Below are 16236 nucleotides of genomic sequence, written 5' to 3' on the forward strand. Positions count from 1 at the left end.
GCTTGCAGTTGCTGCTGCAGTCGTTGGTATTGTTGTTGTCAGGCATGTGTGTGTCTGCAGATTAGATAGAAATGATTGTGGGCTCCAGTGATGATTAGATTTCACACTTGTGGTGGGAGAAAGAGAAGGAGATAGAGAAAGAAAATTGTGTGTGTGTGAGTGTGTGTGTGTGTGTGTGTGTGTGTGTGTGTGTGTGTGTGTGTGTGTGTGTGTGTGTGTGTGTGTGTGTGTGTGTGTGTGTGTGTGTGTGTGTCCATTGCTGTTTAATGCCTGTCTTACACTACATATAGTTATCTAGTATTTCTAACAGTCCTGGGCTGAGCTGCAGGGCACAATGGGTGAGATTGACTGTGAATATACTGTCCTATCGATAAGCATTACAGCCAAGGTAGCACTGCAGTCAGTTAAAAATGATTTATCAATACACTCACACAAGCGGAAACACACCCGGCTCCAATTGCCAAGTTCTTTTCGCTCATAGACATAGCTAACCGCCAACTATATTCCGTCTGACAACCAAAGACTACAGCTGGCTTTGCCCAGCAGCAAACACTTTCAAGAGCATCAGTCATTCGATTTAGTGTGTAGTTTAGCATGTACAGTAAAGGCAATTGCTCATCCAAGTTTTGCATGGCTGTGTCAGCCTCTAGCTAAGCCAAAACTTCTGACGGATGGCAGAAAGAAAGGCAGAAAAAAAAAGAAAAGCAGGGCAGAGGGAGATAAAAGACACAGAAGAGAGAGGGAGAGAGGGGAGTAAGAAAGAGGAGAGAGACAAATGGGGAAAACAAGTGTGAAGGAGAGTGAAGGAGAAGGACTTCAGAGCCAATAAAACAAATCTGTGTCTAAGTCAACGTTGGAGTAGAGACTGAGAGCCTGGGGGTCCGACTGCCCTCCCGCCTTTTCGCCTGTCGACCCTCGCTTCACTCTGACAGACGAGAGGTGCTAAAGTGTTTTTCTTACTCCCCTTCCACCAACTCCTTGAAAGCTACTAATACCACTGTCATGACTGTTTAAGTGTGTATGTTTGTGTGCATGAGTGTCTGTCTGCTGACATTTCGTCGCTGTGTGCCGGTGCGTGTTGGTGAGCCTGGCGCCTCACTCTCTCGACTGGTATAAACCTCAGGACTCATCATTAGTTTGACCTTGCTAATCTGGGAAGGGAAGTCTTGTTTGGATAAAGGGATAAAATGTCGGAAAAGAGGGATAAAGGAAGAGTGGAGGTGGCGACACACTTCTCACGTCGTGAATGATGAGATTTGCCGTATATCCTGGTGTTTATTTACCAGTAAAACTCACTGTCACAGTTATCTAGTTAGTCATGGTATGGCGACAGTACACCAAGTCCAACGGATCACAGCTTTCTGCTTCATTTCTCTGTTGTTCTTTCATTTCTAATCACGCCTCCTCTCTCTTTCTGTCAGAGCCCCCCATTCCCTTCCACTCTCCCTCTGTCTGTCTCCCACTTGCTGTCTTACTGATCTGGTCCCTTTTCTGAAAGCTGAGTCATGTTACAACAGACAGAATAGTGTTAAATGAGCAGGAGATCGGCGCCATGTTACATTCCCCTCCAGGCAGCCACCATCTACCGACACTGAGAGCTGAGACACTGCAGACAAACAGCGACTCGCAACTGCCACTCGCATACAGCTCAATCCCTGCATGTTTGTGCGTGGGTGGGTAAGTGCGCTTGTGTGTGTGTAAGACAGTGTAACAGAGAGGATAAGAAAGTAAAGAGTGTGTGAATGTAAGTTGCCGTGCACGTCCGTGTGCATGTGGGTGAGCATGTACTTGCCTGGTGAACTATTGGAGCTATTGAGGCTTTTTTTTCATTGCAGCCTCTCTGACCTTCTGGAGACATTTTACCAAAGGGCTCTCTCACCATTCAGAGCTTTCTGACCAGAGACTGTCTAGCCATTTAAAGCAATTTTACCAAAGGCTTCTATAGCTGTTAGGGTAGTTTTAGCAAAGGCCAGCGGGTTTCTTAGAGCTGCATCAGACGACTAAAATAAAGGGCTGAAAACAAAGAGAAACTGGACCAATCAATACAAACCCCAATGAGGCATGAAGCAGCTGGCTGAGAGAAGCTGGGAGAAGCACTCGCCTCCACACACACAATCCAGATCACAAAGTCACATAAACATCTACCTGCGCACACTTATACACACATACATTTGAACTCATAAACAGAAGCATTTAAGGCTCGTTGTTTTTCATTTTTTACCAAAAAACACTAAGATTTTGTAAAGCAGGAAAGAAGTTTGAATCAGTATCTTACCCAAATTTGTGTTGCACTAAAGGAATGCATACTTTGCAGTAAAAAAGCTAGGAAAGAGTTGCAATTGAACATGTTTCAATTAAAACAAATTTAAGATAAAAATGAAAAAGAACACAGAAATGTTCTGCAAATGAAAACATAAAAGATTAAATACATGGTTAAAATACAGGTTGTAAGTGGTGTTTTTTTATACATAAATATCAAACATAATTGTATTTTTATCTGCTTTTTATGTATTTTAATCTGCTTACAATCAAAGTGAATAACAATAAATTACATTTTTTTATTTTTTTGAGACATAAAAGCTGAAAGAAATGAGCGGTTTAAGAACAACGTACAGTATTTATTGCAAAACAAACACATAATCACACACAAAAGGTAATAGTTCTGTAAATATGAGCTATCGTTATGCAACAGCTAACAACATCTGTTGAAACAAAGAAAATAAAGCCAATGCACAGTGCAGAACGCCGCGGTGTTCCTGCACTGTGATTGAGTCACTGTGTGACAGCGTTTTTGTGTCCAACTGAACTGTGCAGGGCCAGAACACTCCTAATAGAAAGGATTCTAGTTTCCAGGCACTACTGGAAACAAGTTGTAGCAGCCAATCTTACCCACTCAGCATTGCTGAGTAGATAATTGGTTGCCAGTTGCCCTCCTTGACAGAGCTGCACAATGAAGAGGATCGCCGCTGATCCCAGACAAACAGGCGACCACCTGTTCAAAAACTTTCCTTTGGGGGAAGGTAACATTTCATTAGGGCTACGCCGACTCAGCACCTAAACAGCTTCATTCCGACAGCCATCACCGGACACAGCTGACCCCCTGACATTACCTCTATACACAATCTCTGGCCTCCTGCCCACCACCTGCCATTAGAACAGACTGCAGTCCCCTTTATGCAGACTGTTCGCTCCGCTGGGGTTATTATTACTGTACCATGTGGCTACAAGCTAATGAATGCACTATAGTGCACTGTACACAGTATTTTTTCAGGCCATTGGATTCATCATTATAGTTGCTTCCACAAATTTGGAGTCTTCATTTTCCCTGCTTTTGTCCTCTATGTCACCTAGCAACAGCTTCAGGAAATTACATCACTAAAAGTTCAAAACTCCTGAAGCACTTTATACCGGGTCCATACAACCATCTCCGTAGAGTGCAGTATGCTGTGCAGTGGCTTGCAGATTGTGCTGTCTGATTGCATGCGGGCCCCAGTTCAGGCTCAATAAAAGTAGCAGATTTTCACCAGAGTGAATCAGCACATTTAACCTTTTCCAATTTAGATCTGGACCATCCTTTTATTTGCTGCTTGTTCAAAGTCTTGGATTTTTTGTCCTTCATATCGGTACACTGAAAAATCAGGTCAAGGAGTTTTTCACTCTGTCTTTCTGCTGAGACATTTAATTACAGTATTTACTTTGCACACAGCAACTGAATTGGAAACTAGCTTATATTGAAAATTTGCTTTTAGAAAACTTAGAGCAATATGCTGGAATTCTTTCCCACACTTTCGCCTTTATAAGTCACAAATTTCATGACAAGTTTTATTTCTTTAATAGAAGCTAGATCAAATCATGACTGTCAAGTGGCAGCTAGCTTGCTTTCACTAAGTCTCTCATAATTTGCACTGTTCAAAACAGTAAACTGCACAATGTGTCCTGCTGGTACAAGGGATTGGCTTTGGCTTTGATAACGGCAAACATGGCCTTAGCTAAAGCCGGGACAAATAAATCACCGGTTTTCTTGTTTTCTCAGGTTCCAAAGAAAGTTTCTGCTGCGCTTGCTATTAAAGTGTAACAAGTTAAATGAGAGCCTGGAGCGCTGGTGTTGAAGAAGAACAAAGCTGGGTAGTCGTGTGGTGTGTAAAGAAAAAGTCGTGCACCAGTGCAAACCAGTTTCTCTTATCAAACCACACCTTGGAGGCCTTTTACAGAGGTTGTCCCTGCCAGGAAAGTCTTCTTCTCACAATAATTTAACTGTATCTGAGGCAGGATGGAGGCTTAAGGTCAACTATCTCGTCTAAAAAGTTACATATTTAACTTTTAAGAGGCACATAAACTCAGTTACACGAGCTCACAGTTTTTTTTTTCCTGAAAGCGTCAACATTATTTGCAAAGGTTTTATACATACCTACATCTTCAGTGTTTACTTTGTCTGTATAATTGGAAACTAACCATATAACCAATCTGGCAACAGCAAGCATCACTTACTTTCTTGAAGAACTTTCATCAGCTGACAGCCAGGTTCATTCTATCGACCACCTGTATGTCTGAAGAATAAATAAGTTGCATTTATGTGATCTAGTGTGATTAAACCACCAGCCACTGCTCACAATTTTGGTTTATTTCATTTTCCATCTTTAGTGCTGTCCAAAACACCCTCTTGGGCTCATTATCAAGATATGAGCAGATTTCCACAGTCAGTCATATGAAGGGACTCGTCACTTAAAGAATCCTACATTCTGCAATGGTGTTGATGGTGGTCTTATGACACATATCCATCCCTCCCACCAAAAAGCAAATCATCCGCTTTCTGACCAGTGAAATGGGAAACACTGAGCCAGTTGTGTTTTTGGTCAATAGAAAGGGAAAGGATAAGTTTAATTTTGGTGTAACTGCAGCATTAAGGTAGTTAGAGTGATAAGTCAAAGCGTACATGTGGACTAAACCATTTGCATCCTATGTAGGGGGTATCAGTAAGAAGAGAGCAGTCATTCTTGAGCCTTAATTCAATTTGTCAGTTATGTACACTCTCAGCTTTTATTTGTTTCTTCATTGATTAGTTCCTTATGAATTTAAAACTGTCGACCAAAAAGAAAATATTTACTGTAGGTCTTTCTAACAGCCAGTAGGAGGCGACTCCTGTGATTACTAACAGAAGTCAGGTTGTGCAGAAGTTTATTTAATAAGGACCCAAATTCTCCCTTGATTTTTTTACCTCAGTAAACCTTTCCTTAATGAGTTTATGGTCTCAATCGCTAGTTTCTAGTCTCCTTCAACATGGCACGATGGCCATTTTGTAAATTATGATCCTATTTAGAGTAAAACAAAGAAATAAAACAGGGTTTGCTTCAGGCTTTGCTACCTTGCAATTGACAATCCATCTTTTAAATACAGTCTAAGGTATATAAAAAAGCTTTCAGTGCCTGTACACTGGCATCTAAAGCAAATTAAGATATAAATTTAAAATGTGGAGTAAAATTATGCTGCTCCTATCACTGCTTTTCTTAGCTGGAAGAAAATATATTCCTTAATAGTCTTTCTAAGCCTTTTACCCATCAAGCATGTTAAACATTATCATAAATCTTTTGCCGCCCTCACGACGTGGTTAATGATCAAAAACATGATTCACAATCCATCACTGTCAATAGCCAATAGGTGCACTTTGTTTGGTTCACATCAGCTCGGAAACAGTGACAGCAAGTTGTGGTGGCGACACTCGTGTTTACACCATAACCTCTTCTGTGACTGTCAGAACATGACAGCAGCTGTAGAAGCTGAAAGAGTGAAAAATGATTCTGTTTCCCCATCAGGTGTTTCCTGCGGTCACACATTGTGATTCTCTCAAAAATGATAACAGCAGAAGTATATGGCACATTTGACATTATTTGCAGATGCTAGCTTTGATATTCCCTTTAGCTCTGTTGCCTTTCTGTGTACGTGTTGTGATTTAATGTTTATGTGAACAGAATTAAAAAAGCCATCATGCAGTTCAATGTCTTTTAACCTTGTCTGACCCACAATTTCCTGTCAGGAAGTCAAATCAAATAAACCTGTCCAGGCCTCATGTATATTTGGCATAATGTGCTCCCCAGCTCCTGACAGTTGTAATTTCCCAACTTCGCAGCCACGGTGGTCAACAACACAGAAGAGAACACGCACTTAATTTATGATAAGCTGTAATCAGCTTGGCGCTTTGAGACAGACAAGGCCTGCTAGGACGTTTGGAGGAGAAATCCAGATGAAGAGGGAGCGACTTAAGAACTCTTCGTCAGTTCTAGACACCAATCACACAGCTGATGACATTTTTTTAAGTAATATTAATACATGTATCTGTTGATTTATATAAATTAACTGCTTCATCAAACAGATGTTTGTGAATGAGCATGTTTTGTGTAACTAAAATTAATTCATCTTAAAATGATAAATGACTAATTTATCACGTTTAGAAATCTGAAAACAAGAAAATGGATTACATCATTCATCTTCCAAAAATGTCATCAGTTAATGTTTTAGCTTTCCTTCAAATGAAAAACAAGTTCAGCCCATATTGTAGGCTACACACTGTACACAAATGTTAAAGTTGACGCAATTAGTGAATTAGTCGGTCTGCAGAAAATTATTGCAAGTATTTAAGCAGTTGATTAATATTTTTGTGCCATTTTTCAAACATGAGTGCCTAACATTTGCTGGCTCCTGCTTCCAAGATGGATATGCTTTTTTGCATTTTATTCTTGTAAACTTGAATATATTTCACATTTTGGCTGTTTGGTGAACAAAACAAGTCATTGGAAGGTGTCACTTAAGGCTCTGGGAAACCAAATAAAGAATATAATCTGCAGATTTATCGTAATGGAGGGGAAAACAACAACAAAAACAACATCAGCCGTAGCTCTAATGAACACATTTTTTTTCTTGGGAGCACAGTTGGGAGACTGTACTGAGTTTGACCTCTGTGAATAATATGTAACTTTTAAGGCAGATGCTTGGAAACGCAATCAGAAAATAGATCTACTGACAAAAAAAGCATCACAGTAATAAACTTAAAGCCACTAAAGACTCATTTGGCTCTTTATGGAACCACCAGGTGCCCGGAAGCTACGCGTTTCGCACAGCAGAACTATAAAGAAGATCTTAGCTTAAAGTGAACACTGGCTGTGTCTCTGTGTGTGTGCAAGCGACTGAAATGTGATTTGGAGGTGATTATTTGATTGCAGCATGCTGCTGACTTGCTCATTTCACTTGCGTCAGAGGCTTCTGCTTGTTGCCATAGAGACGAGCATCGTTCTTAAGTGAAACATCCCGCCCTCTCCCCTTATATTTGATTGAACAAGCGAGGATTGTAACTGTTTAAAACAGCAAGATATTCATTAATGCAGAAAATACTCTAATTAGCTTCCTTTGACAGCACAATAGAGCAATAGTAGGTAGGTAGAACATAAATGAGGCCTAAAATAGAAAATGAGTTACTGGTAGTGTTGTCAGTAGCAATATTCTTCAAGATTACAGATGCAATCTTTATCTGTCCTCTATCTCTCCTTAAATGCCCCGTTCGCTATCATAATGCCTGCTCCTCATATCTGATGGCCGTGTTGTGCTTAATAACAAGCTACGGCTGCAGGAGGGAGGGGTACGTCGGGGGATAAACAAATTAACAAAGCTATTCACAGCCCCTGCAACACCAGGGGGTATGGGAGGAGAGGAAAGAGGGCAGTAAAGAAAGAGAGGAGCACTGCTTTAGCTAATCACAACAGGGGGCATACGCTGCAATCACTTAGGCACAGCATTATCTCTGCAATCATGCATCGCCCTATTGTTGTGCTAATTGGAAACCTTAATTTGAGACATAATATTATTGCCTCATTATTTGCTGGGTTACTTTCTCCCAAATTAATAAACAAGTCACACGACTAACACGGCGAGCTTTAAGGAAAGGCAATAATTTGAGGTGGGTTTAAAGAAGTGGTTTCAAAAAATCATCAAGGTCAGATGTGTTTATTGAATTATTAAAAGCTACATCAAACGCTCAGGATCTGCGGGACGGTTACACCGCTGCCCGCCCCGTGTCTTTACAAGGCATGTAAGATCAGCTACAAGCTCCGTTACATGCACAACCACGGACGACTGCAGCAAGCAGAGGAAAGTTTTGGCTGAGCTTCATGAGAAAAGATGAAGATTCAGCCAAATGTAGCAGCTGCGTTAAGATGATTCTCACCAAGGGGGGGGAGCATCTCCAACACTGTGAAATGCTTGGCTCCAGCTTGGCACGACTGTAAAGGAATATGTCTTTTTTTTAATGTTGCAAATGTCTTGATTCAGTTAGCAGCATCTGCAGTGTAAAGTTGACAGACAATGAACGCCACGCTTAGCTACTGCAGGATAAAGAAAAAATATATGGGACATAAGTGGTCAGAAAATAAAAACTTCTCAAGCCAAACACAACGCAATCCAGTAAACACTTCAAAACCGAAAAAATATTGAGCTTACAATCACATAAAACCAAGAAACACAGCAAATCCTCACATTTGATGAGCTGGAAAAATGCTGTTTGGTTTTTCTTGTCTGATAATGTACTTAAATAATTCATCAGTTATCAAAGTTTTCTCTGTTGACTGCCTGATTTACTAAGTGACTGATGGTGTCAGCATGCGGTGAGTGAAAAAAGAAAAAGAAATCAAATATATGTCATATAAATAGTAATAATAATATTAAATATGTACAACAACCTCCTACCTAAGTACAGTACAACAATCAATGGAAGTTGATTATATTTGGAATCAAGGAAAATTCATTATCATATTTTGAAAGTTGAATAAATTAATTTAGTTTTGTATTACATTATGATAATAGGAATTAATCTCCAATAAGAACTTGATTTAATGAGGGTCTGACTCCAAATCAATAAACACAGCAAAAGTCAGTGTGGCGATTATTTGATGAAGATGAGGAGGCAAAATACCACTGGGGCAGAGTTTTTTGGTTTTTTTTCCTCTTCCTGTCACTGACTGGTAATTAATTCATTAAAATTACTGAATCATTATGTAATGAGAGAACCTAATCATCTGGTGGCCTGTGTCTCAACCTCTCCCCCTAGACAAAGACATTAAGTCCATGACCACTTTAATCTTGCAATTTGAATATCTTTGATTTACAGGCGAACATGTCGTCCGTGCTCGCGTCCCATACATCTTGGCGCAGTTGCCATGGTGACGTCAACATGGAGATCAATCATTTGCCAAACAGGAGTGGAGCATGACACCAATTAAAAGGTGATGTCGTCTCCAAGTCATCACTCACACTCCTCACTAATGCACTAATTACCGGGGCTGGGACATTAATGGAATAGCATGGTTCAGCCTGGGGATTAATCTGCATGGATTCGCCTGTGTGTGTGTGTGTGTGTGTGTGTGTGTGCGTGTGCGTGTGCGTATGCATGCGTGTGTGTGTGTGTGTGATTAATGCAAACCCCCGCCTGCTCCGTCGTGACCTTGAGCACCACCACAGGAGGGAAATGAACTGGCTGGGTGGAGGGTTGGGAGATCTGCACTTGGGGCAGTGGAGGGAAGCTGATGTGCTACGGTGGAGCCAAGGTTGAGGCCGAAAAGGGAATTGGTGCAATCGGAGGGGATCGATGAATAAATTTGGTTTCTGACTTTGACAAACTCTGCTGATGATCTTGCAGAGTACAGAAAAAAAACTTCAAAAACTTTCTGGTTTTCTGAAAATTCCAATCAAGTTAGTAGTGATCATGAAAAGTAGCATTAATCTGCATTCATGAGCGCTGCAGAAATACCCTGCATTTATTAGCATTTGCAGTCAGTTTGGATTTTTACTCAAGTAAAAGTAGTAAAACTACAATTCAAGAAAGACTGATCCTTATTGCAATCCTATAATATTTAGTCATTCATTACTTTCTCCAACTTTTATTTAATATCCCAACACTGAGTCTGATCTCACACTTATATTTACTTAAATATTGATTTAATAACTGACATACCCTTCATTGGCCACACATCATTTGTCACAGGCTACTTAATCAAACTACTGAATTACACCACAACTATTAAGCTTAAATTATTGATATGACATAAAAAAAAAAGTTTGAAGAGAAGAATTTGGCTCCAAAAAATTAATGTGATGCAATTAACTGTAGAGATGATTGTCTCTCTTTGTTGGAATTTTACTCTCAAAAGCAGTAAAATTCTGTCATAAAGTAAAGTAGAGCACCAACAGGCTTTAGCTAACAACACAAAGTAGTAAAGAAAGAATCTGATTTTAATCAGCTTTATTTTAGCCAATATAGATCCATTAAAGGATGCCAGGATGGACTGTTGTTACTTGTGCTTTACTAGTTCAAGCTGCTACTGCTGCTGTGTGGTTTAATCTGCACCAGCACATCATATTCAATAAGTTTAATCTTAAAATAGCTTGCACCAAAACAAATGTAGTGGAGTAAAGCTATGCAAAATTTCCTCCTGAATTTGAAAGAAATACAAGTTTAATGAAAAAATAAATTAGAAAGGCTAAATAAATGAAGTATACAAATAATGATTAAAGCTGTTATAATGCAAGTTGCAAAGTTGTGATTGAAAAGAACAAAACAAAATGAGGGAGTTAAGTAATAAGGTAGAGCAAATGAAATATTTAATTGAATTAAATGTGAAACATTAACAAAATATGTAAACAATTAAAAGGGCACAGACAGTAAGGTCATAAGCTTCGACAAACCTGGATGGATTAATATAATAAAAGCAGCAGGAGTGGAAATGTAATAAGGTGATTGCGTGCGCTTGTGTAGCTGTGTTTGTATGAAAGAGAAAAACACTGAGTGAGTTACTGTATGTGAGTATTCATCATAGAATAATTACCAGGTTTGTGCGCTTTGGTCCAGGACAGCTAATTTACAATTCAGAATATCCTACAGAGGGTCGCACTCAGAATACAACACAACACTGCTTCAAAGTAACAGTGCAAAATTTCCAGGAGTCCTGCTTTGATCCCATATTGACTTCCTTTTCTTTCTTTTCGTTTTTTCTCCTGTATTTTCTCTACCCTCTGACACCTGCAACATTCGGTGCGTGTAAAATTCCCTGTTCTGAGTTGTTTTTGTATTTTTTATATCGATTCTTTTTTGAATTAATAGGCAGTCTCTTGACAAGCCTCCCAATTTCAAATCCATTTTGAAAAGGTGTTGTTTTTTTTGTTTTTTTTTAAACTGAAGTCAAAACAAACAAATGCTGTGCTCGATGGGCAACGTATAACTCACCGATGACATATGTGAGCAGCAGGGCCAGGGTGAGGGTGAGGAGGGATGCCGACAGGGCCGTGCACTTCCAGTTGCAGCAGCGGTGAGGCTTGTTGAAGGTAAACAGTGGTCTGGTCACGCTGCTGCGAGGGAGAGGACGCGGTGGAGGCGAGTATACCGTCCCCGAGGTCAGGGGGTATCCCTGCCCCGCCCCGGACAGCAGGGCAGAGGAACCAGAGCCCTGCTTGAACAGGAAGTGTCTGTGGGAGAAACACAAACAAGAAAGTTCACATCACTGTGTAATCCACTGTTTCCTAACCCCCACCCTCCTTATACTCTTGCTATGCCTGTCAAACTGTTGCAAGTCTCTTGTACAGTTACATGCATGTCAAACTAAATTATGAAACCATAAATTATGAAAAATGTTCCCATATTTAAATTATTTATAGACATATTCATACTACCATTTAGATTATAAAAGGTGAAGATCCAGATATGTGTGGTAAAGGTTAAGTCAGGTTGTCCGCTACAGCTGTCGGCAGATTGTGTTGTGCTATTAAGTTGCAGACCACAACTTCAGCCCCACATTTGTAAAGGCATCAGATTTGGTCAAACACCATCATCTGTGTCTGAGTCTCCCTTTGATGTACATCTCCTTTGGCGTAGTTTCCATTTAAAATGGTCTTTTGCATCATGCACACTGGACGCTGCCGCCTTGATGTCTCACACAGTCTGTGCAGTAAATGTATTTTTCATTTCTTGTCACAGGTAAACATTGCGTTTTGGTTGATCATTTATTAAAGAGTTAATATCTAATACATTTAGATGACTTTTACTCATTATTTCTATGAATTTTATTGTTTTTTACATTGGGTGGATGAAGAGATTGACCGTTTCATGAGGTTTTTTGAAAAAATGGACTTTAGACTTCACACAAAAGTAGACAGAAACAGCTTTTCACTTCTAGCCTGCAACTGTTGATTTTATTGCCTGACATGACAGCTGTTGCTGGCAGCTTTTATCAGCTGTAGCTAGCTCATCAAGCTAACATTAGCTGAGGGAGCTGAGTAGAAAACCGAGTCAGACTGTTTAACGTTTCCGGCTGACTTGTTTTAAAATGAGAACCTTGTAAGAGGGGCCTTAAATATGCACTTGAAGGCAACATACATGATATTTTACTAAAAGACAAAACTGCAACACCCTCAGCAGCAGATGAATCATAGAGAAGACACAGAAATGAAGCAAGTATTTGTGTTGCAGGTGTCGAGGCCTGTTTGTTCTAGCAACACTGTGAATATAAAGAAATATGCAATACTGTTACTTTGAAAAGTTTGATTTCACTTTTAGTGATAGAAAAGGATCAGATGGGGTGTTACTGGAGTATAACTGTTGCTAAAGAGTAAAGAACAGGACAAAGTACCGAACAAAGTTACCCTAAACTCTAAAATGCAGTGGTTGTGCAAGTCATGAATGGTGGCTCTTGTAAACATGCGATCTCACAAACAAATGAACTTCTCAGCTAAAAAAATATATATATATTTGCCATGTTAATATGTCGATACAGGGGGTCCTTGGTTTACGACATAATGGACTTATGGCGTTTCGTCGTTAAGTCGGAACTGTGTAAGGTAGTGGAGCTTTAGTGATTGAGGAGAAACGAAGGGAATATGTAAAGCTGCAAATTCTAGAGGAAGTTATGGTATAGAGTTACATCAAAATCATTTTAAGACAGGAAGGAATTATCCATCCATCCATCCATTATCTACACACTGCTTAATTCTCATCAGGATCGCAGGGAGGCTGGAGTCTATCCCAGCTGACTTGGGCGAAGGCAGGGGACACCTAGACAGGTCACCAGTCTGTCACAGCGCTACATGTACAGACAAATAATCACACTCGTATTCATACCTACGGACAATTTAGAAGCCGGAGTACCCGGAGAAAACCCACACATGCACAGGGAGAACATGCAAACTCCATGCAGAAAGATCCCGGGAAAGCCGGGACACAAACCAGGGATCTTCTCGCTGCAAGGCGAGAGTGCTAACCACTATGACACTGTGCAGCCCGGAAGGAATTATTTTAATGATAAAACTTACATTACACGTGTAGTTTTGATACAGACACGAGTTTTTAAGGGTTTAAATCTTCAACCAGAGGGGGCCTTTAATAATGTGCCGCTTGGCCTTGGAACTATGCTGAATACTTATGGTAGCAAACTGCTTTGCAAAACAAGCTAATGACTGCAGTTTGTGTGTTTATGTGCTAATAAATAATAAGATTTAATTAATTCTTTTCACCTCCTGCTTGGTAAGGTGAAAAAAAAAATGACTGCTTTCTCCAAACTCTTTAAATGCTGATTATCAATCTAACTACAGCACTGTGCAACTTTGGCACGTGGACAAAGCTTGAAAGTCCTGCCAGGCTTCGCTTCAGTTGTTAAACAGTGATTGGAAGACTGCTGTTCAAGGGAGGGGTTTACCAAACTGTCAATTAACTGCCGTCCTAATCTTAAGAGGAGGCAGCCGTTCCGCATTCGGTGTTCCACAAACTACCTGCCCCCTCTGGGACCACCGCCTGTGTCTTTCTAAAGTAGACTATGGTACGAAGTTGGAAACAATCACAGTTAGTGTGCAGCCCTATCTAGGACAGTGGTTCAATGCTTCGCCAATTAGCTTAGCACAGCACAGACATCATCTTTTCCCAGGTATCTAGTATCTTAATATGATTCTATTTATGCAAATCTGCACTCAGTGGAATTCTGACTCACATTGAAGTACGCCTGACTGAAACTCATTTAAAGGGCCCCCAAGGTGGAAGATTTTAGCAGAGACCCTTCTCCTGCCACTTTTTAAATGATGAACGCAGGCAGGGTCAGGTTTCAGACATCACAGTCAGGACGGACTGTTCCAGTTAGCATCAAGAACCAAGTCCTATGAAGCCACACCTGCTGGGCAAACGCTTCTCTAGAAATACATAAATCGATTAAACTAGTTATTATCCCACATGTTTGGCTGCATTTGTGTGCTTTTAATCTAAGTGGTCTCTTAAACTTGCAAGTAATGCATCATGAAAAATTTATACAGGAAGCTAAAATCAAGGAAGAAGAGTAGTCAGAGGAAGTCCCTGAGCGCTGGAATTCCACTTGCAATTTATATTATGCTCCACAATAAATGCTGGGAAGTGAGCAAAAATATGTAACAAATGTAAAACACGGGCATTATTCAAAGCTAATTCAGCATCACCAGCTAAACAATAGAAAACACTCTTGCTACATAACACAATGTAATACATCCATTACACACCATGGATATAGTTTAAGTCACAGAATATTAAACTAGAATCTCTCCTCTCATCGCAGAAGGAGCCCACATTCAACCGAGTGTCTCTGTGGTGCAACATTATGAGCCACTGCTGTAATGCACAGCAGCTCTGATATGAAAGAGAATGAAATACCCCTGGCAGCTAAGGATCAATGACTTACCTATTCCTTTTTTTGACTCATCAAAGCGACTACTTAAGTTATACAGCAGTATTAGTTCAACAGATATGAGGTTTATTTTCATTATGAAAAAGAGCGTGTTAGATTGCAGACGATGATAGGAAATTAAGCTGAAGGGCAATTAATCTAGGTAGCATTTCATCTATATTGTGTTTGGATAATGGAGGGCGAAGGTTGGATGGCGTCAGATGAGGAAGTAGGAGTATGGAGGCTGGGAAATTATGCAATTTGGAAAAGTGGATCTGGGCAAGCAATTAGAAGCAGTTCCAGCTCGTTCTGGCCGTTTCGACTTCCATCGGAAAAAAAATGAACAAAGACTCCTGGTTGCGAGAGACAAAGGATGGCTGTACAGGAGACAGCATCAGAAAAACAGGTATGACTCATTGTTGTATTCTCTGCAGTGTGTGTATTTTCCAAACAAAACAACTACAAAAAAAATACCTCGAAGCTACCGGAATCCACCACCAGCGTGATTGCCCCTGGTTACCGTGCACTCTCCGGGGGTTAATGCTGGCTGTGAGTGCAATGTGTTGGGGCATACGTACAGCTCAGCTGGAGTGTTATTCTGTCCATGCAGGGAAAGGTGTGAGGACACGAGGCTGCTGGTAGGACAGCGGTCTCTGAAAGGCCCTCCGAGGACACATTATTAAAGTGAGGCCAGACAGCAGGCTGACAGCATCACTGGACACCAGCAGCCGCATCACACCTCTTCCGTTTGCCCTCATTGCACGACAAAACAACGTCCGTCTCCACAAAACAATTCAGTCTCACATCGAGCCTTGAAGATGCATTTTATTTAATTATAAGAGTGCAGGACATCTGCCAGGTCGGTGAGAGTTTACTACAAATAAATGCCCGTCAGAATAAAGCTCATCATTAATGGCACTTGTTTCATTTTAACTGCAAGGACATTTTTACAAGAATAAGTGCTTCATTGGGAAAATATTTTCAGAGGAGAACAAGAGAAAAATAAAAATGAGTGGAATCATGTGAAATAAAAACAGTTAAGAAAAGAGGTAAGGGGAACTGTTTTAGAGTTATCTTTAAATAAAAATTATGAAAGCCAAAAACTATAAAAACACAAAAAAAATCAACTGATTGTCAATGTATTATTTTTGAACAATCTGCAAAATTACACCATTTATCAGATCTGAAAACTCTTTTGTGATAACTGGTTCCATAATTATAATATTTCATCAAATCACTTTATCCTACATGTCTCATTTTGTTAGAAGTGCCAAAAATAAAGTGTTTTCATTCATGGCATCTCACAAAAAAACCTTGAAAACCCACACTCTTTGGCACAACTGTGAAGCCACCAGCTGTGGCTAGCAGTCATGTAAGAAAAATTCAGGGAGGTTTTAGGTGAACTAGGCTGTGTGAACTGTTTATAGTATTGGCAACGGCATTGTTGTACATGTTGATTTTTGTAAAATAAATAATTAAAGACCATCAAGTTTTGTTTTTTTTAATTTCTTTGTTTTCATAATTT

General features: G+C 40.1%; 1 protein-coding gene across 1 annotated transcript in view; it reads right to left on the reverse strand.

Moving 5' to 3' along the window:
- The window catches only part of tenm1 (teneurin transmembrane protein 1), a 188429-nt gene that overhangs the window by 105907 nt on the left and 66286 nt on the right, over positions 1-16236 (reverse strand). The window contains exon 5 of the mRNA XM_055016602.1: positions 11264-11502. Within this exon, the coding sequence (XP_054872577.1) occupies positions 11264-11502 (239 nt within the window). The remainder of the gene's footprint in view (positions 1-11263; positions 11503-16236) is intronic.

The sequence above is a fragment of the Amphiprion ocellaris genome, chromosome 13, assembly GCF_022539595.1.
Source record: "Amphiprion ocellaris isolate individual 3 ecotype Okinawa chromosome 13, ASM2253959v1, whole genome shotgun sequence".
Taxonomy (NCBI): Eukaryota; Metazoa; Chordata; class Actinopteri; family Pomacentridae; genus Amphiprion; species Amphiprion ocellaris.